This window comes from Vitis vinifera, chromosome 14 (assembly GCF_030704535.1).
Source record: "Vitis vinifera cultivar Pinot Noir 40024 chromosome 14, ASM3070453v1".
NCBI classification, from domain to species: Eukaryota; Viridiplantae; Streptophyta; class Magnoliopsida; order Vitales; family Vitaceae; genus Vitis; species Vitis vinifera.
Genome location: NC_081818.1, coordinates 15,951,319 through 15,973,393, shown reverse-complemented (window position 1 = coordinate 15,973,393; position 22,075 = coordinate 15,951,319). Strand labels below are relative to the sequence as shown.

Below are 22,075 nucleotides of genomic sequence, written 5' to 3'. Positions count from 1 at the left end.
GTCAAAGATGCTCCTCGGGGGGACCCAGTCCATTTTGGCTAATTGAAATAATCTGTGCCACAACCCCATCGTTAAAGAGCAATGTAGGAAAAGATGATCTGTTGATTCCCCATGCTTCATGCACAGAATACATATATTACGACTAAGAGCTTTGTAGGGTCTTCTCAATTGTAGCATGTCATTAGTATTTACCTTCTTGTGTGCCACTAACTAGACAAAGGACTTCACTTTGAAAGGGACTTGAGAATTCCAAACGAATTTAAAAGGAAAAATCGGAGGAGAACCAGAAAATTGGGATAAGGTTAGAAAGAAAGATTTGACTGAAAAAAGCCCTGAAGAAGATAAAGGCCAGGATTTGGCATTTGAAACCGAAGGTGATAGATGCAAACCATCAAGTGACCCCATGAAGTCTTCTAAATCTTCTATCTCAGAATCTGAAAGGTTACGGCGAAAATTAAAGTTCCAAGAGAAAGGACGAGTAGAACCGAGAATTGAAAAAATAAGAATATTTTTATCCAAGACTACTCTAAATAGTCTTGGATATTGGGATCCCAAAGATTGGTCCCTCCCACCACAAATCTTCCCAGAATCGAATTTTTTCCCCATTTCCTACCACAAACTGAGTAAACATGGAAAACTCCTGAAAGACTCATGCAATAGCCTTTCAAGGACAACAATGTGACCATCTGACTAAAGTGTTAGCATCCCAACCATTAGAGTGTGATCCATAAATGCTTCAGATGACCTGATGCCATAGAGCTGAACCCTCTCTAGGGTACCTCCACAACCATTTCCCTAAGAGAGTGAGATTCCTTAGAGAAATCTTCCCAAATCCCAATCCCCCTTTTGCCTTTGGATTACACACTACATCCCAACTAACTAAATGATCTCTTTTACCTTCCCCAATCCCTGACCATAAAAAAATCCCTTTGCAACCTCTCAATTTTTGCATTCTATTTCAGTTTGGGAGTTATGTAATAAAGTCCTTTCTCCTCAACATTGCCAATCTTCTTCCCCGTAATCAGGTCTTGAAAAACACAATGAGTTGGATAAAACTTTACACAACAATTGAGGGATTTTGTGATTTTACTGACTAACAAAAGATTACAAGCAATTTTTGGAACATGAAGAACTAAATTAAGAGTAATTGATGGAGAACCTGAAATGGAACCTTCTCCACTAATAGGAATAAATGAACCATTAACTAAAAAACCTTACCATCATTTGAGTATAGACTATAAGAAAAGAAATACTTTGACTCATTCATCATATGATTAGAGGCTCTTGAATCAATGATCCAGGGATTAGACGAAATATTTTTAGATGCATGTAATGCATAATCAATATTAGTTGACTTGGCAAAATAAGAGGAAATGGAGATCCAGATTGGCCTAACATCTTGTACAATAGCTGTAGTTGATCCTTATTGAAGGGACTTTTATCTGATGATTGAGAGGTTGTTTTAGGTTCAAGATCATTTGCAAAGATCCCTTGGAAAGCTTTCTTGAAGGGTGTCTTGCTCCCTTTATCACCAAGAGATAATTTCCCATTCAACTTCTAGCAAGTCTCTCTTGTATGCCTTGGTTTTTGGCAGTAATCACACCAACAAGTATCCTTCTCTCCAAATTTCTTTTGTTACTAAGATTTAGAGAGATTAGAATGATTTGGGAGCCTCCATCTTGTTCAGTCTTCAAAGCTGAGGCTTCTTGGGAGATTGTACCTATCATAATACTCCTTCGACCTTCCTCGGTATTCACATAAGAAAACACATCACTAAGACAAGGAATAGGTTCTTTTCCAAGGAGTCTACCCCTTACCTCATCAAATTCTAGTTTTAGGCCGACCAAAAAATCAAACACTCTTGTCACATTCCTAAATTTCTGCCAAGGTTGCTGCATCTTCGGGAGCTACCATTTCAAAATGTTGAAGGAGATCTAGTTCCTGCCACAATTTTTTGTATTAGACTGTCATAGAGTGATTGCTTTGTTTTGTATTATGAATAGTTGTCTTCAAGTCATAGTTGCCGGCAACATTTCCCTTCTTTGAATAGATCTGAGACACAACATCCCACATCCACACATTCTTAGCTGTTGAGAGATAAAGAGAGGGTTTCCCAATCTCTGGTTGCATAGAGTTCAACAACCATGGCATGACCATTGAATTTTCTACATCCCATATCTTGAATTTAGGATCCAAGTCTTTAGGCTCTTTGACAGTTCCAAGCACATATTTCATCTTCCCTCTACTTCTCAGGAAAAGCATGGTAGATTGGGACCATGAGAAAAAATTCTCTCCATTTAATTTTCCTGTTGTAATTTGAAGTGTGGGATTTTTTAAAACTGGTAGCAATTTTGGGTGGATTTGAATAGGAACTAGACCTGGAGTTATTTGAGATCTTTGACATTATCAATGAAAGGAAAAAACAAATTGGCAATAAAAATCAGAAAAAACTTCAATAGAAAAATGGCAATGGAGGCCGAGAAGAATAAGAGTTTGCCAAATTTTTTTTTGGCTTTGATTCCATGAAAGCTGAAAGCTAGAATGATTCATTCACACCAAGTCCATTGATTTACAACCTATTTATACAAGCTGTACAGTGAAGGAAAAAAGGAAATATGTTAAGGAAATAATAAAAAATAAAGGAAATAGGCTAAGGAATTAAAAACAAATTTCTATAATTACTCTAACTTTCCCATCTTATAAATATACAAATCTGAATTGATTTTCTATTCAATCCGATGATTTTAGTCCATAATTAAATCAGAATAAAGTCAAAAGAAATATTCTCTACTTTCCAACAAACATTCACATTTACAACAATTAACCTTTCAATTGCCTCAACTTCTAGTTATTCCAAATGGTTGTACCCTACTTAAGGTGTGTGTGCACGTAATATGGCTATGCACAACAAAATGTTGCACTTTATGCAAGTTGTTATGTGCAATTCATGTGTCCACTCAAGTAATGACGTGGATGTTCAATCCTAATGAACACACAAAGAATTGAATTTGCAATGTTTTCGTAATTAGATCGGTTATTGAATCGAAAAAGTTACCAGGTCATAGTTTAATGGTCAAATTGATGGTTGAATCGTGGTTGCATTGGGTTTCAGTATAACATGATAAATATATTATCAAATTAAAAATAGTTATAAGAAGTTAAAATTATATATATAAATAATTAAAAAACTTAAAATATTTCATCTTTTTACCTTAATTACTACCAATTTAAATCATGATAAGGTTACATATAAATGTATTAATATTTTTTATTTGTTGAAATAACAAAATTATAATATTTACTTATTAAGAAGATAAATCATATATCAAAGAGTGAAATATAATTTTATTGCTTATTTTATTAATTTTATATGAATTTCATTAATACTATAATTTTATGATTTCGTTATTGGGTTTTGGTATAAACATGCATGTGTAAAATTCTAAGTAGTAACTAGTCACTATATATTATATGTCATTGTAACTGATATTACAATTAAGAAAAGGACATAGCCCAACTACTTACTACCTCTTCCCTTTTAGGGAGGGCTTGTTACAGCTTGTTTGAATTTTATTAAAAGAAAAGCCTGCCCACGTTAATATATATATCAATATATATATATATATATATAACCTCTTAGGAATGCGGCTTTTACATGGTCAAACATGCAAGTCGATTCTATTTGCAAGAGGTTAGATAGGTTTTTGTTCTCTTCTGAGTGGGATTCTTTTTTCTCTCAAAATATTCAAGAGGCCCTTCCTAGATGGACCTCTGACCATAGCCCAATTTGCTTGGAAACTAATCCTTTTAAATGGGGGCCGACTCCTTTTAGGTTTGAGAATATGTGGTTGCTCCATCCTGAGTTTAAAGAGAAGTTTAGAGATTGGTGGCAAGAGTGTACGGTTGAAGGTTGGGAAGGTCACAAGTTTATGAGGAAACTAAAGTTTATTAAATCAAAGTTGAAAGAGTGGAATATAATGGTCTTTGGAGATTTAAGAGAGAGGAAAAAGCATATTCTTACAGACTTAGGCAGAATTGATCGAATTGAACAAGAAGGGAATTTGAATCTTGATCTGGTTTCGGAAAGGACCTTAAGAAGGAAGGAGTTAGAGGATTTGTTATTGAAGGAAGAGGTACAATGGAGACAAAAATCTAGGGTTAAGTGGATTAAAGAAGGGAATTGCAACTCTAAGTTTTTTCACAGAGTGGCCACTGGAAGAAGAAGCAGGAAGTTCATAAAGTCTCTGATTTCTGAGAGGGGGGAGACTTTAAATAACATTGAGATTATTTCTGAGGAGATTGTAAATTTCTTTGGGAATCTCTATTCCAAACCCGAAGGTGATTCTTGGAAGATTGAAGGGATTGATTGGGCCCCTATTTCTGAAGAGAGTGCAATTTGGTTGGATAGACTATTTTCGGAAGAGGAGGTTCGAATGGCAGTTTTCCAATTGAATAAGGAAAAGGCCCCTGGCCTTGATGGCTTTACTATAGCAGTTTATCAAGACTGTTGGGATGTGATAAAAGAGGATCTTATGAGGGTGTTTTTTGAGTTCCACACTAAAGGGGTAATAAATCAAAGTACAAATGCGACATTCATTGCTATGGTGCCTAAGAAAAGCCAAACTTTTAAAATCTCAGATTATAGACCTATTAGTTTGGTTACAAGTTTATATAAGATAATTGCTAAGGTCTTATTAGGGCGTTTACGCAAAGTTCTACATGAAACAATCTTTGGCTCTCAAGGAGCCTTTGTGGAAGGGAGACAAATATTGGATGCAGTATTGATAGCCAATGAAGTGGTGGATGAGAAAAGAAAGTCAGGAGAGGAAGGGGTAGTCTTCAAAATTGATTTTGAGAAGGCCTATGATCATGTGGATTGGGGCTTTTTAGATCATGTGCTTCAAAGGAAGGGGTTCAGCCAGAAATGGAGATCTTGGATGAGGGGCTGTTTATCTTCTTCTAGTTTTGCTATCCTAGTTAATGGGAATGCAAAGGGTTGGGTTAAGGCCTCTAGAGGTTTGAGATAGGGAGATCCTCTTTCTCCTTTCCTTTTTACTCTAGTAGCAGATGTTCTAAGTAGGTTGATGATTAGAGCTGAGGAAACTGGGATAACTGAGGGTTTCCTTGTGGGGAGGGATAGGACTAGAGTGTCCTTGTTACAGTTTGCTGATGATACCATATTCTTCTCTAAAGCCTCTTTGGATCTTCTTCAAAACCTTAAGATTATCCTTTTGGTTTTTGGGCAAGTATCTGGTTTAAAAATCAACTTAGAAAAAAGCACAATTTCAGGTATTAACACTAGGCAGGAGGTGTTGTCTAGTTTGGCTTTGGTTTTGGAGTGCAGAGTGTCAGAGTGACCTTTGTCTTATTTAGGCCTTCCTTTGGGAGGGAACCTAAAGACAATAGGATTTTGGGATCCAGTGGTTGAGAGAATTTCGAGGAGGCTGGATGGGTGGAAAAAGGCCTATTTGTCTTTGGGAGGGAGGATTACTTTAATTCAGTCTTGTCTGTCTCACATCCCTAGCTACTTCCTCTCCCTCTTTAAAATCCCTGTATCTATAGCTTCAAAGATTGAGAAGATGCAAAGGGATTTCTTTGGTCTGGGGCCGGGGAAGGGAAGAAAGATCACTTAATCAGATGGGAGGTTGTTAGTAGACCAAGGGAGATGGGAGGTTTGGGCTTTGGGAAGACTTCTATGAGAAATAGTGCCCTCTTAGGGAAATGGCTGTGGAGGTTCCCTAGAGAAAGGAGCGGTCTTTGGCATAAGGTTATTGCGAGTATATATGGGACACATCCTAATGGATGGGACACCAACATGGTGGTTAGATGGTCTCACAGATGTCCTTGGAAGGCTATTGCTCAAGTTTTCCAGGAGTTCTCTCTTTTTGTCCGCCTAGTAGTGGGCAATGGGGAGAGAATTCGGTTTTGGGAAGATCTTTGGTGGGGAAACCAAACTTTGTGTTCTCAATTTGCTGATCTCTACAGAGTTATTTCTATGAAAAACCTCACTGTCTCAAATGTCCTTGGCAATTCCTTACCATTGTCTTGGAATTTTAACTTTCGCCGCAATCTAACGGATTCAGAAATTGATCTCCTTCAAAGATTAATGTCCTCCCTTAATTCTGTGCTTCTTTCCCCTTCTTCATCAGACTCAAGAGTGTGGTCTTTGTCTTTGTCAGGCTCGTTTTCAATGAAATCTTTTTTCTATGCCTTGTCAAAAGTTTCAAATCCCTTAATGCTCCTTCCAGCCAAGTTTTTATGGAGCTCAAAAGTCCCTTCAAAGGTTAAGGCCCTCGCTTGGTTAGTAGCACATGGGAAGGTAAACACTAATGACAAGTTGCAATTGAGAAGACCCTATAAAGCCCTCTGTCCTCAATGGTGCATTCTTTGCAAAGGAAATGGAGAGTCGATTGACCACCTTTTTCTTCATTGTCCCGTTACCATTGGACTTTGGCACAGGTTGTTCAATCTAGTAGGTGCGATTTGGGTCCCTCCAAGGAGCCTTGAGGATATGTTGGTTATTTCTTTTAAAGGCTTGGGGAACTCATTAAGAGGTAAGACACTTTGGCAAATTGCTTGCCTTACTTTGATTTGGGTGGTGTGGCAAGAAAGGAACAATAGGATATTTGAGGATAAAGGGAGAACGGAAGAGATGATTTGGGATTTGATCCGGTTTTATTCTTCTCTATGGGCTTCTTGTACTGAAGCTTTTAGAGGAGTTCCTCTAAGCATTCTACAACTCAATTGGATTGGGGTTTGCGTTTCAAGAGTTTGAAGATTGATGGAGTTTCTTTTGTTTTTAGAGTTTTATTGTTGGGTGTTTTTCCTTGATACTTGTGTAGGAAGGACCTCTCATCCTTCCCTTGGTTTTTTTCTCTTTCTTTTGTCTCTTTTTTTCTCTCCTGTATTTGTTCTTTTATTAGTATAATATTCTTCGTTTCTGATCAAAAAAAATAAAAATAAAATATATATATATATATATATATATATATATAAAATAGAGTCAACTCATGGGCTCACTCACTTTAAAGAGCTGGCAAAAAGCAGAAGTTTGAAATGAAAATTGGCACTTTGAAAAGTGGGGTGAGGTGACCTTTTAAAAAGTGGGCCGCACAAGGTTACAACAAAAAAAAAAAAAGAAAGGAAAAGAAGGAATCTCTGGTCCAGTCTGGCGGTTCAATTCTGGTTTAAAGGTAAAATGGTCGAAAATGCGAATTGAACTGGGCATGTGATTGGTATGAGGTTTAACTGGTCCAATTAGCCGGTTCGATCCGATTTTAAGTGGATGAGTATAAAAATTGCAGTTTAAATTGTGATAACTAATTTAAAGTGGAAAGTGCATCTAAAAAGTAAAAATTTGTAAAATGGCTGTGGTAAAAGATCTAAGCTGCTTCACTTCAAATGACTTTCTGATTTCTTTTGCCCAGGTTTGCCCATGCTAATGGTTGGATGAAATTTTAACATGAGGCTTTACAAAATGGTTGTGGCATTTCTTTGATCAATGTTTTGTCATTCACTCCCTTGGATATTGGATTGGATTTCCATAATACAATTTTTGTTTGAACACAATAATGTTGCAGTTAGGGTGGTTTGTGTTGATGGGAGAACATAACTATGTAGATATACATATTTCTGGATAATGTTCTGAGTAAAAGTTACAAGACCATTTTTCCTGCAGGTTGCTGCATTGTCTGTTGCACTGTTCAGAGCTTTGAATCTTACCACTCGGTATGGCCTTATGATGAAACTAAGAGCAGTATTTTATTATTATTATTATTTTTTGAGCAGTATTTTTCAGTTTTATGATAAATACTTTTCCTTGTTTTTTTATTGAAAGTGGAGCATATTAGGTTTTTTTTTTTTCCTTACAAGTTATAACTTATTTGGAGGCATGAGTACTTCTACCCTTTAGACACACCAAGTCCATTATTTTTCTCAAACAAAAAATTTAGGTTAAATGTCAAAAGTCTCCCCCCAAGTTTTCAATAATATGACCAACCTTGTGATGTGGGACAAACCTCCCAATCAAATTAGGTGGGCTAGGAATCCAATGTTTTAGTATTTAAGAAGAGAACAAGGAATGAAGTTATTTCAGTAGGGACAAGAAAATAAAAAATAAAAAATGAAATAAGTAAAGAAGAAAAGATAAGAAACCTTAGAATCTCATTAAGACCTCCTAGGAGTTGCACCTAGAAGAAAAATTGTTAAGAGTGCATGATATACATTATGAGCCCAAATCCTACAAGCTTAAACTTTTAGGAAAATTGGTAGTTCAACATGGTAGTAGAGCCTTGTTTAGTAAAAGTTTAAGTGTTTGAACGTCACCACTGCATGTTTATTTACCCAATTTATTAAGCCTATATGTAAGCTCAAAAAGGGAGGCTACAAGGGTGTTAGTGTGTATGATATACATTATGAGCCTACATCCTACAAGTTTAAGCTTTTAGGCAAATTGGTAGTTCAACAAAAACAATAGTCTTATCATTGGAAATTGCAAGGTTTGCTGAAAAATTCATATTATTCATCATTCATTCGGTTATTAATCCCATTTATAAGTTTTAGGGAAAAAAAAAAAAAAAACTTAATAAAACTATGAAAAAATAAACCTAACCTCTATAGGAACTTATTAGGACTCTTATTTGTTTCCTAAAACTCTCTTCCTGATAATGGAATTGAAAAGGAAATAAAAACCTTCTTTTTAGAATTAGAAATTTAAAGCTTTATAAAAACTTATTATAATAAAATTTTCTAATAAAGAAGAGATTCTAGATTCTAAACTCAAGTAAAAACTTTAAAAAAGAAACTTTGGATATTTCAAGAAGCATTGATTTTCCTCAGGAGCAGGATTGAACCTTTAACCAAGGTTCGCATTTGAGGGAGGCAAAAGAGTATTTTCCAACTGCTTCTCAAGTTTATCCTTTGCCATACACAGGAAATCCGCTTCTTTACTCTCTTGTTTAGGCCTTTGGAGCTATCTTGTTGCTAGCTTTTGCCTCCATCAACATTGTAGTTCTCTAACTGAAACTTGGTCACAGGAACTTGAGTGAGCCTTGCACATCCTCCATCTCATCAGAATTGTGGTGGCAAGTGGCATCCGTCTGCTTCTTTCTTAATAGCCATTTTTGACAATAGTTTGTATTAAAATAGAAACAGCAGTCTCTTGTTTTGTTGCATGCATCTTTTGAGCAAGATGCCTCTCCAGTATGCTTGGAGTGCAATTGTAGTTGTTCAAGTTTGGACCAAACCCCTGCACATATTGAAACTCCAAAATTGACCTTGAATAGGCCTTGCTACCCCATCCACGATCTTTGCCTTTTTTGAATTCAGAACACCATTACACCAATATGATTAGCATTACCGGCGCATCATAGACAACTCCTTCCTCCTTGCTGTCAGCTTTGAATTATCTCTTAGTGAAAGTATTTGATGGTTCTTCTGTTTTCAAGGGTGTTGTTCTCCTCTGGTTGCTTCTATGGTGGAATTTCCTTCATTGGATGGAGAGTCTTCTTATGATGTTGGACTCTTTCATAAAAAAACCCACAATCTTCCAAGTATAATATGACAAATTTTATTGGCAAACCATCACACCATATAGATATCTCAAAATTATTATTAAAATTAAAAGTTACTAGACGAAGAGAACTCATTGAAATAGAGGGGTCATCTACCTATGCTATTTGATAGGGATTTGGATGATTCTCTATCTTTAGATTAAACTTCTCAAAAAATGTCTTTAAAGCTACGTTGGAACTACTGCCTCTATCAATAATCATAGCAAATAGTCTCCCTTAGCAAGGAACACAAGTTAGAAGATGCTAGTATGCCTCCAATCCCCCTCTTTGTTTGCCTTTGGTTTAGTCACCAAAATTGCATTAAAAAAATTATAGCCTTCAATTATTGTTGCACAAATTGTTCCACTCCTCAAGTGGAATGCATTTTCAAGCCAAAAGCTTCTAATACCAATATTGGTGTAGGATAACCATAGGTGTACAATAAACTAAAATGGCTAAGGCTTAAATCTTTTAGGATATAAGGAGAGGAACAAGTAGTGAAATTATGATGGTAGGGAAAAGAAAAATAAAATATAGAGAAGAAAAAATAAATAAAGAAGAAAGATAGGAAGTCTTAGAGTTTGGCTAAAGCCTTATTGGAGTCTCACCTAGAAAAGAAAAGATGGAGCCTCACCATTCGAACGTTGAAAGGCTTGTAGCAAATTTATGTTATTAATCGTTCATCATTTTTTTATTAATCTCATTTTACAATAATTAGTGTTATGGATAAACTTTAGAAAACCGTAAAACTAAATAAAACCATGAAAAAACAAACCTAGCCTATATAGTAGCTCAATAGGATTCTTATTTCTCTTTTGAACTCTTAAATTTCCCAACTTCCAAATAATGGAATTGAAAGAAAAGTGAAACTTTCTTGTTAAAGTTAGCAACTTCAAACTTTATTAAAAACTTCTTGTAATAAAAAGAATTTTGAAGAAAAAAGACTTTCTAGATTCTAAAAAGGATTCATATAGAAACTTTAGAAGACTTTGGAGACTCCTTCTCATCAACTTTCCTTTGGTTTCTGAAATTATCTCCTCCTTCCTTTGAGGATTTCATTTCAGCATGATAGTATTCGAAATTCAACTTCTAATTTGGAAAGAAGGCATGGGAAAATGTAATCTTTATTGGGAAATTATGTAATTTATGTTATGGACTTTCATTTGAATAAACAATTGTAAGGTAATTTGTTATGAATCTTACAATGAATCAATAGCTCCAAATCCCTTCCATGTTTGCAAGTCATGTGAAGTCCCACAACTTAAAATACATTGAAATATAATCTATTAGGAGTCTGGTAAAATAGTGAAATAAGTGATGAAAGAAAAAGATGAATTTTGACCTTTTGATATTTTAGTTCTTGATTTCTACATGATTAACATGTCATGCAGGCCTTATACCTTAAGGTGTATAGGCATTGTGATTGAGCCTCAGACATGTACTTGAGCTGTTTCTCAAGGTGCAAGTTTCACAGGCCTCAGCGGAGCATCTCTAGTGATATATTGTAATGTGCACTATATTGATTTCTTATGCTTTATTTCTTGAACTTCTTCTATAGCACATGCTCTTCTTAAGGTGTATACATAGGTCCTCTCTGATCATATGTTCTTTATTCTTTATTCTTTATTCTGTTTTCTTCTGTGTAATGATATTTAGTGATTGAAAAAGGTCATATTGCACTTAGGTTCAACAAAGACTAGGTATTTTTTCTCTTAGGTCTGGATTTTTTGGTTTGGCATATATCATGTGTTGAAGCTTTATATCTATTCTCAGGTTTGTATCCATTCTGGATGTGGCTCCCTTGAAACCAGGTGCTGACAAATCTGAATCAGCTATTCAAAATGCAAACAGAGCAAGTGGAGGGATATTTGATAATTCAACACTGATGGTGGCAAGAAAAAATCAGGTTTCCTCCTCTCCTGTTAAATCATCCTCATGCCATGTCAAGGGCAACGTCTGTGAACCTTCTCAAAACAATGCATGCACAAATAAGGATCTGAAATCAACAAGAAAAACTGCTCAGTCCACCGATTCTCCAATTTCTGATCAATTAAATGATAGAATGTTGGATTCGTTAGCTTGCAAGGAACAATTTGCTATCTCTGAAGACTGCATTACTGATAAACCTGAGGGGTCAAAGAGGAAAGGAGATCTTGAGTTCAAGATGCAGTTGGAAATGGCTCTTTCTGCCACAGCAGTTGGGATCAATGAGAGTAATGGAGGTTCAAATGTGAAAGAATTATTTAGTGAATCATCAAGTTTCTCTTCCCCTCTAAAAAGGGTGAAAAGAATCAAAATTGAAGAATATCCAACCCCCTCCCAGGGGATCTCTACTGCAGTTGGATCTAGAAAAATAGGAGCTCCTTTGTATTGGGCAGAAGTCTTCTGCACTGGAGAGAACTTGACAGGAAAATGGGTGCATATTGATGCTATTAATGCAATTATTGATGGAGAGGAGAAAGTAGAAGCTGCAGCTGCTGCATGCAAAACATCTTTGAGATATGTAGTTGCCTTTTCTGGGAATGGGGCTAAAGACGTGACACGCAGGTTTGCATTCTCTGCATTTTTTACTTCTGCTCTGAATGTCTACAAACATTCTTACCTTTTAATTGAGACATGAGTTTGATGGTTTTAAATATATATTATCAATTTGCTAAACAAGAGAGTGAGTTTGTTTCTTTTCTGCATCAGCTTCTGAATGATTTCTAGATAATGAATTGATTAGTCTCTAATGAAATACTACTTTTTGAATATAAGCCAACTTACATTTGATGAAACTTTCTTTGAGCTTAAATAAAATTTTGTGTTAATTTATTGAAAATAAACTGATTTGTGCATAGCAGCAACTTGATTGTTTATCTTTATTTAAATTCTAATTTATGATAACTTTTTTGGATTTCTGGTACAGTTTTCATGTATAAATAGCTTAAGTAACATCACTACAGATATGGGGCTTATCTAAGAGAGCATCTCATCAATTAGGAGACACTGCAATTCTCATCTTGTGAGGTCAGGTCTAGTAGGAATCTCTCATCAATTGGGAGATTGTCTGAGATCCTACACCCTGGGGGTAGTTGTCATGGTTTTTTCTTTACAAATTAAGGCTCTCATTGGTCAATAGTTTTGGGGATTTCCTTAGGAGCAAACTTCTTGATGGTACCTGATTATCAAAAGCAGGTATGGTTTGCAAAATAACAGTTGCAATACTAATTTTCCAACTGGTTTTTCTCATTGTTGTCATCAGAAAAGTTCTTGCCAAAAGAAAGCTACCATCATTTTTATCACCTTTAAGAATCATTGCTGGGAACGGTTCTGTTGGCTGATTGTGATTGAAATTTACAGCTTATACAAGCTATAAATTAGGGCTGTAAATTAATGATAAATTAGAGCTATAAATTAGGGATTCCTTGTTTCTATAGTTGATTAATGGTGTCTACATTTTGATGTATTCTAGGATTATTTTCCTTTATTGTTTTCCTTGTAAACCCTATATATATATATATATATATTCATTGTAAATTCCTCCATCAATGCAACAAATACAATTCCATGATTCTTCACAAGTTCTAACATTTCCTCACATGTTAGAAATTTCATGATGGAGAAACACTTTACTTAAACTTCTCTCTTGAATTGAACGGCTTCTTCTTGTTGGAACTAATGCAGAAACTCAATAAGGAGAAAATCAGAGTGCTGTGGCTTCTCTTCCATTCACCGGATAGGGTCCATTTGTCCAATTCTATTTTGGTTGAGTTTTCTGGATAGAAGCGGGGTTTCATTTTCTAACTCTATCTTCAAGTACCTCATCACAACTGATGACATCACCATTTCCCATCTAATAAAATTTTACTTGAAAAACAAAAGGCCGTACCAAAACTCAAAGCCTCAACATATCTAGTGGTACAGAAGAAGGTTAATACCCATGTCTTGCTTTAGTTTCAGAGTTTAGAGAGCTGTTGATCTTGGTAGGGATGTTCTATGTATGACTTATGGGGAAACATTGAAACTTTTCTCCATTGCCCCTTGTTTATGAGCTATAGCAAAGGCTTTTCGTTTTGGCTAAAATCCTTGGGTTCTAAGTATAGTTTTATAACATGCTGATTTGTTGTTTGAGGATTTTGGTGAGAGCACAAGGAGTAGAGTTCTATGGCACTATGGGAATCCTGTTTTTATTTCGATGTTTAGAGCAAATTGCAAAATTTTGTACGAAGGTATTGGACTCCTAGATAAGCTGTGTTAGAAAATGTTTTTTCCTCATATCCCTTTAGGTGCTAGTAAGCAAATGATTTCTTGACATTCTATTGGTCTCATATATTTGGATTAAAAAATACTTGTTTAGCTAACTTGAGGAAAATGAGTATTCTTTTCTCTTGGTCCTTTCTCATGATTTCTTCAAATTAGATTGTTATGCTTGTACTAGGCTAACTTAGCTAGGGGTTGGGTGGCTTTTAGGCATTACAAGAAACAAAGTTATCAGTAGCTTCAAAATCTACCACATATTGGGATGATTGATGTTTCTCTAGGAAGGTTTAAACGTGGATTCTAGTCTTTGCATGTGGCAAACCTTGCTGTGAAAAGAGATTCCTTTATTAGTTTTTTTGTGGCTGTGAGAAAACTTGATTTCACATATAGGAGATTGCCTGTAATTGTAAATATTGTTAACCTAGAATAGACTATTTCATTGGTGAAGTAATCCCTAATTTTTATGAATTCAAATTAGGATAGAATCAATTCCTTAATTATAGGGATTTAATATTCTAGATGGGGTAGAATCTTGTGGATCCACATTTTTCACGTGCGTGGACTCCATAGCAAGACTGATTTTTATTGGTGAAAAATTAGTTTTGGAAAAGTTGGCGTCGCCACTTATTAAAGGGAAAATAAAACAAGAAAGAAAACCCTAAAGAAGTGACTTCATAGTTTTGGAAAAGCAAGTCTTGAAAAACCCGAGTCTTGGTCTGGGGATCAGGTTACCTATTGGGAAGGTACTTCTAAGAGGTAACACTCCTTTAAGCCCTAAAGAGGTCTCTAATGATTAAGTTGAGGGAAGAGTGACAATTAATCAATTGATTGAAGGTACTTAGGTAGGCAAGGGTGATTTCAAAATTAGCATGCCAAAACAGAAATCAAATCATAATCGCAAAGGAAGGTTTGGATGTGTACCTGGACCGCCTCTTAAGCGCTATCATAAAACATTAAAGTTAGCACAGAAATATAACACATGACATATATTTAATCAAAGCAAATCGAACAAACATCTAGGCACCCAAGGATGGAATCAAACATAAATGAAGCTCACAACAACATGCATGTTCATAAAATTCCGAAAAGTAAGTGATAGAGAGCGTACCTAGATAGCATGCATAATTTATAAAACTCCTCCAAAAATGCTAGAGTGGTTAGGATAAGTATAAATTATATAACATATTCATTATGTCTAATATACAATACCAAAGCCAAAATTGAGCCAAGATAAGTCAAACGACTCCAAAAATAATTAACAAATTTAAGTAAAGTACAAGACCACCAACATGCAATTAGTGAAAGGAGCATCACAAAACAATTTCTAAAAAAATATCTTGGAGTTGAATTTAATTACAAAAATTTCAGGAAACAACACCTACACATCTAGAAGAAGATACCAAAAGCCAAACACTCATTCGAATGACAAATTATAGCAAAGACACCCAAAAGTTATAGAAGGTCCAGATTAGGTAAAAAAATAGTGACATGCATAAACAATTTTTTTTTTTTAAATAATAAGAGATCATATAAAATCATACCAAAAATCACACACATTGTTCAAGGTGTCTATATCACAGGAAAAATAAATTCAGGGTCGGGTAGTACTAAAAAATATTTTTAAAACACTCCAATTAATCAGATGTCTAGAATCCATCATGTACAGTAGGTATGACTTTGAAAAATCATATCTCCCTCAAAATGCATATTTTTTTAATATTTTATATGTCTAAGATCAATTTCAAGAAGTCTAAAATTAAGGAAAAATATCGACTCAAATTCAAAGAGTCATCTATTATTTTATTTTTATAAAAAGATTTTGGGTGTCCAGAACTGGGTGAAAACAGAGTCCTCCTAAAAACTCATTCATATCTTTTATTCCAGGATTGCTTTCTAACTCAAACAAAATTTTAAGTTCAAGTTCAAGAAGTGAGGAAAATCATACAAGTTTTGGAAATTTTTTAAAAATATTTTGAAGTTACTGAAATGAATTTTAAAGGTAAAAGGGTCGGTGATTGAATGAAAACTGGCAGCAAGGAAGAGTTTTGAAAAATGATTTTATGTAGGGGTTTCACCAATTCCCCAATTGATATACACAAATCTAGCTTATAATTATCTCATTTATTTGGGACCACAAGCTTGGATTCATGTTCTACTTAAAACCAAAATTTTATTTTAAAAAAAAATGATGCAAACCAAATGAAATATGGTTGCATAATTTTTTTTAAAAATGGATTTTGACCCTAAGGACCCAAAGATGAATTTTTGAAATGAACTTTTATATGGAATATTTTGAGGAACATGTTTCTTTTTAAAAAGAAAGAAATTATTTGCAAATAACAGAACACAAGGATCAAACACAAGCAAACCAAAGGAAAACAAAATCACAAAGTAAAATGTTTGACAACTAACCAAACTAATATGGTGAGAATAGAGGTCAATCTTCATTATTTTCTAAGGACCTCTAAAAGTCAAATTTAACAAATAATCAACAAAGGAATAAACTAAATGACTTTAGATAAGATAAAACTAACAAGATATTAATCAAGAATTAACAAGGATCAATCAAGCACATACTGAGATGAGCAATCAAGAACTAACATAAGATCAATTAAGCTAATTAATCAAAATTTTAGAAAAACACATGGTCTAAACTAATGATCAACCAAGAATGAAAATTGATATACTTAAAAGATGAAAATAAAGACATGAAACCAATTAAACTAATCAACTTAAATTCTAAAAGCTCATGAACTAAAAGGGATGAATTAAAATAGACTAAATAAGATGGATCAAAACTTAGTCAAAACAAAAATTAAATAATGAACTTTATCACATGGAATCCATTATATTAATAAACTAAAATTATGAACTTTGGGTGTTGCTTTTCTCTTTGTTCGGGGTGCAGTGGGTGCTGCCAGCCACGGTGAAGGAGATGCTTTTGGGGTGGAATGAGACCTTTGTGGGTAAGAAGAGGAAGGGTGTTTGGAAAGCAAGTCTGTTGTGCCTATTTTGGACGGTTTGGAAGACAAAGAACAAAGTGGCTTTTGAGGAAATAGAGCTGTCAATTCAAAGGCTTAAGTCTTCTTTTGTTTATCTTCTTTGGTCGGAGACAAAGATGTTTATAAAAGATGGTCCCTCGACCTTAGTTGATTTTGTTGATTGGGTGGCCTCCCGTTAAGGGTGATTTTTGGGTTGCTCCTAGGGCCTTGGCGTTCATCTAGGGTGTGAGGGTTTTTTTTTAATTTTTTTATTTTCTTGTAATTCTAGCCACTGCTTTGGTGGCTTTTAAATACAATCTCTTTATTTATAAAAAAAAAAAAACCTAAAATTATGAAAACATATAAACTAAACAAAATTCTGACTTTTAAAACTAAAACAAAGAATCAAAACTATCAAAGCCAATCTAAGCAAATCTTTAATTTTTTAAACCAAAATAAAGAATCAAAACTAAACAAGATTCTAAAATTTTAATCTAAAACAATGAATCGAAACCAAGGTAAACAAAATTCCAACTTTCAACCCAAAATAATGAACTAAAATAACATTAAACAAAATTCTAATTTTTTAATCCAAAGTAATGAATCAACACTAAAAGATATAAGATTTAACTTACCTTTCCTAACGACATGTGGACTGGCTGTATGTGGACACTGGGTGTACTGTTTCTTCTTATATGCTGCCTCTTTGTGGGATCCCTTATGAGAGTGCATGGAGTGATGATCTTTGGCAAAGTGCAATGGGTTGCAACCTTCTTGGAATCGGTGGCTGTGTGTGCTTCCTATCTTTTTCTTGATGCGGTAGGTTGTTTCTCAACGATGCAGCCATCATGGAGATCCTAAAATTGTGGGCTATGCAGCTATCCTCTCACCCTTGGTGTGTGCATGGAGAGTCTTTCCAAGTGGCAGCCTGTTTATGTGGTATTCTTTCCAATGGGTTGTGAGTCCTTGTTTGTGCATGAGCTCTTTCAAGGATGCAACCACTTTGCTTATGGCAGCGTGCCCTGGCTACGCGTGATAACATGGAGAATCTCTTGATAGTGCTGCTGCATGTGGTGTTTTGTTTTTTTTTTTTCTTTAATTCCACTTGTTTCATCCTCCATCTCCATGCGTGCTGCATATGGGTTCTCCACCTTGCAAGCTGCCCCTCCTTTTGATCCGTGGAGAAAAGTCCCTTAAAGAATTCCCCAATTCCTCCTTACCTTCAGCCGTGATCTGCCCACTTTTTATATGCAGCCCGGATTCCTTCTTAAAACCATGATCTTACCTCCCTTAATGAGGACTCTTCCCAAAACGTCCACACCTACCTTTCAATCTCAATATGGTATCCATCCCATGACCATGCATCCAAGGAAATCCCATCTTCCAAATATCAATCTCAATGTGACCCCACATGCCTTCCATACCTTCCCTACTCCTCTTGCTTGGTGGGGTGTATATTTACATCAACATGTTCAGATGGCAATACAATTGACATATATATGAATGGTTTTGATGCTTTGGGCATAGTTGTGAAAGGTGCGCCTAGGCTCGGGGTGGCGCGACGCCACCCTCCGGTGCCTCGCCTAAAGGCAGGCGACACCCCTTCACAAAGGTGCCGCTTAGGCGCGCAAGGCTCTCGCCTCTGGCAAGACGCGACGCGGTCGCCTCACTTGCCTCCAACCAGATACGCACTCCTTCTCCTTCTCCTTCTTCTTCTTCTTTCGTAGGGTTGCAGAGGGCTGGACTGAGCCCTAATTTTTTATTTATTTGGTGGGTCCAAAACGGGGTCATTTTGGCCCTTATTAATTTTAAAGGAACGGGCCAAAACGACGTCGTTTTGGAGCCTGTTCCTTTAAAAAAAAAAGAAGGCCAAAATGATGCCGTTTTGACCTGTTCCTCCCTTCTAGCTCCCTTTTCTGGTCTTTCTCAACCTGAGACCACTCCCATGCCCTACCCTCAGCCGTGCTGGAGAAGTGAAGAAGAAGAAGAAGAAGAAGAAGAAGAAGAAGAAGAAGAAGAAGAAGAAGAAGAAGAAGAAGAAGAAGAAAAATAAGGGAAAAATAGGAGAAAAATAGAAGAAGTGAAGAAATGATGTGATTAAATTGAAGTTTTGGATGATATTTGATGATTTATGTGTTTTGGATAAATAAATGATTGTTAAATTTGATTATATTATATAAAAATATATATGTAAATTAGGGTGCGCCTCACTTCACTAAAGCCGCGCGTCTTGCGCCTCAAGCTCCAGGACTACTTTGCGCCTTGGTGCGCCTTGAGCCTTTTAAAACTATGGCTTTGGGCAAGGTTGCAGCATAAACAATTTCAATGGCCCTCTTTAGTGCAGTGCACTTAACTAATCTATCATTGATAAAAAGCACCATTGTTGTCTTCTTTGCTATGTAATTTGAATTAGAGATGAAACCATTCATCTCAAAGACTGAACTAGAAACATCATCATCTGCAGCTTCAATTTTCATAAGATTGTGAGCAACTGAGACCCCAAAGACACATCTTAATTTCATCAAGTCTCGAAGATGTGGCAACTGTATGAACATCCGCTCTGGCAGCTCCATGCTTTCTGCAAGAGAAGTTGACATTAATGTGATGAATGGCAAATCGGCTTAGCAGGTCAATAATCTTTGGATAATCATCAGCTGAATTTTGCAGCGTTTTCCTCCTGGCAGTAATGTTATAAAATAGATTTTCAATCATTATCTGAGTTCCCTTTACAGCAGCACAAGCCTTTGGTTCATGCTCCATGACACCATCTCGATAAGATACCCTGTGACCATGCAACTGACCTGCAGTAATGATGGTGACTGTAACATGACCCACATAGGTCATGCTCGCCAGCGCCTCTCCTCTGAACCCCATCAACTTTATCGACTGTAAATCTTCAAATTCTGACAACTTCGATGTAGTGTGCCTCTTGCAGAGTATGGGCAAGTCCTCGTATCTGATGCCGTGGCCGTCGTCGGAGACTTGGATGAGCTTGAGGCCGCCGTCTTTTACGATGACATTTATGGATGTGGAGTAGGTGTTGAGGCTGTTCTCGACGAGCTCCTTCACGGCGGAGACTGGCCGCTGGATGACCTCTCCGGCGGCGATGCAGTTGACGACCGACTGGTCTAGACGGTGGCCAAATGGCTTTTGCTTCTTCCTCTTCCATCATTGTTGGAGGAGGCTCCTCACAAGGCTCTTCATCACATCATGCAGATCTTCATCATCAACAAGTGTTACCACATCACCATCTTCATCAATATGTGTCAGTGTAAGATCAGCATCAGGCACAAGATTAAAGAGAGTAATGACTTTTGCTCTTAATCCATTGATATCAAGATCCAGTTGTCCATTTTCGTCAACGCATGCATTAAAACGCCTTAGTGTGTTCCCATATTTAACCTTGATGACTTTTGTAGACTCCATTGAACCACCAAAACAGCTTTGATGAACAGCAGGTAGCACTTAACAGCCAGCACCCAGAACCCGAAGTGAAATTCAGCAATCAGTGAAAAACTCAATCACACAATGATTGCAATAAAGTTGATGAATTGTTCAAAAGAGAGCGATAAAAAATATCAGAATCACCAGATTTGGAGACGAGAATGATCGAATTGGAAGGGTTTCCTCAGCATCCAAACAGTCCACATTCCATCACCGTCACTCTCATCGCCTCCATGTGCGTGCGTGGATCTTTGTGAACATGGCAGCTGGTTTCTTCCCCTGTAGACCAGCAGCGTGGATCTCTCCTTGGTTCTCCACCCTTCTTGCCCCAAACAGAACTGTCCACCATTCTTCATTCAACATACAACCTTGCCATTCTGTTTGTATCCAAAGACGAGATCTATCCAATGATGCAGATTTTCTGAAACAAAATCGGATTCTAGTGCTTCTGTAAGCTTCCTGATAAACTCTCTGGCACTGCCTTTGGCCCAAGGAGGTAATGCAACATCACCGACCTTTTCTCCTGATCGTTTTTCTCCCAGGTCAAGATTGAAACGATTTTCCAAGAACTCTGGCATGTAGAAGAATTCTGGACTTGGTTCCTTCACATCTGATGTGTTGCCCTTTCCAGCCGCATTTAACCATGTATCTCTTATACTATTGAAGAGACGATCAGCATGGTCAAATTGACCACCTTGTAACTTTTTGATTCTCTGCACTGAATGGTGGCAGGCGTCGTAGATCCAATAGGACCATTCCCGCACTAGAATAATGAGAACCCTAATGAAATTTGGGGACCTCCCATTTTTCCTTTTTTTACTCCAATCTTCCCATGCATCTCTCCGTCCATGGAGATTGCGTCTCTCCAAAAATTCCTTTTTGTATGGAAGTTTCCATATATTCTTCTATGGCCAGCAACTTCTTCCTCTTCCTTGTAGCCGTGTCTTCCTTATATAAATGGTGGAGGTAACTTTATAAAAAAAAAAAAGAAATGCAGTTGTCACTTTCCTCTCTAAAATTCTGGTGATCCTCCTTCCAAATAGATGACAACCCATTTCCTCATGCAAAAAATCTAGGAAATATGAGTTAGAAAACTTATAATATACTAATATAAAATAAAATAAAACAAAAATAATAAAATAAATAAATAAATAAATAAATAAATAATAAAAAAAGAAAGTCACATAGGCCACAAAAGTCATGCAATTCATGCAATCATGCAAGTCATGCAAAAATAAGTGAGTCTAAAAGCGTGCCTAAGTGACCTAGGGTGAATGTGTGCAAGTTGGAAGGTGTCTAGGATGTTTAGGACAGTGCCTAAGTCTAAATTAGGGCTGCCAAGGGTTGCAATGGGGTTAGATAAATCTCTCAATTAGAGTCTCCAAGGTGGCTCATAAGAGATAAGCTACATGAGTAATAATAGGTTACCAAGGAATTGTTGTAAAGTACCAAATGAACACATAATAGGACATGTGCTAGAAGAACAAAATGGAGGGTTTACAAATCTACTCCTATTTTCTAGCCTAGGGGTTGTAAACTACTAAATATGCTATATATCACCTAGGGTTGTAACACTTATAATGAATACAAGTATTCTGATTTCTTCACGATAGCTAATGACATTGTCTCTTATTTTATTTGGTGGCCTAGAAAATCTAACAAAGCGGATTACTATATGGCACAGAGGGACATTAGATCTATAGAGATTTTTGTTATAGTCGCCCATAGTCCTTAACTTTTTTAAAAGCTAGTTTTATATTTTGGCTTTCTCTTTTTGAGGTGTGTGTGGATGGTTTTCTTCTTTGGTGAAGGATATCATATCCAAAAGCTGTTAAATCCACTTAATAAGCTTATATA

The 22,075-nt window shown here is 36.2% G+C and overlaps 1 protein-coding gene across 1 annotated transcript in view; it reads left to right on the top strand.

The window, feature by feature from the left end:
- The window catches only part of LOC100265647 (DNA repair protein RAD4), a 75,438-nt gene that overhangs the window by 23,009 nt on the left and 30,354 nt on the right, over nucleotides 1-22,075 (top strand). Inside the window, exons 8-9 of the mRNA XM_019225141.2 lie at nucleotides 7,679-7,728; nucleotides 11,325-12,098. Of these exons, the coding sequence (XP_019080686.1) occupies nucleotides 7,679-7,728; nucleotides 11,325-12,098 (824 nt within the window). The remainder of the gene's footprint in view (nucleotides 1-7,678; nucleotides 7,729-11,324; nucleotides 12,099-22,075) is intronic.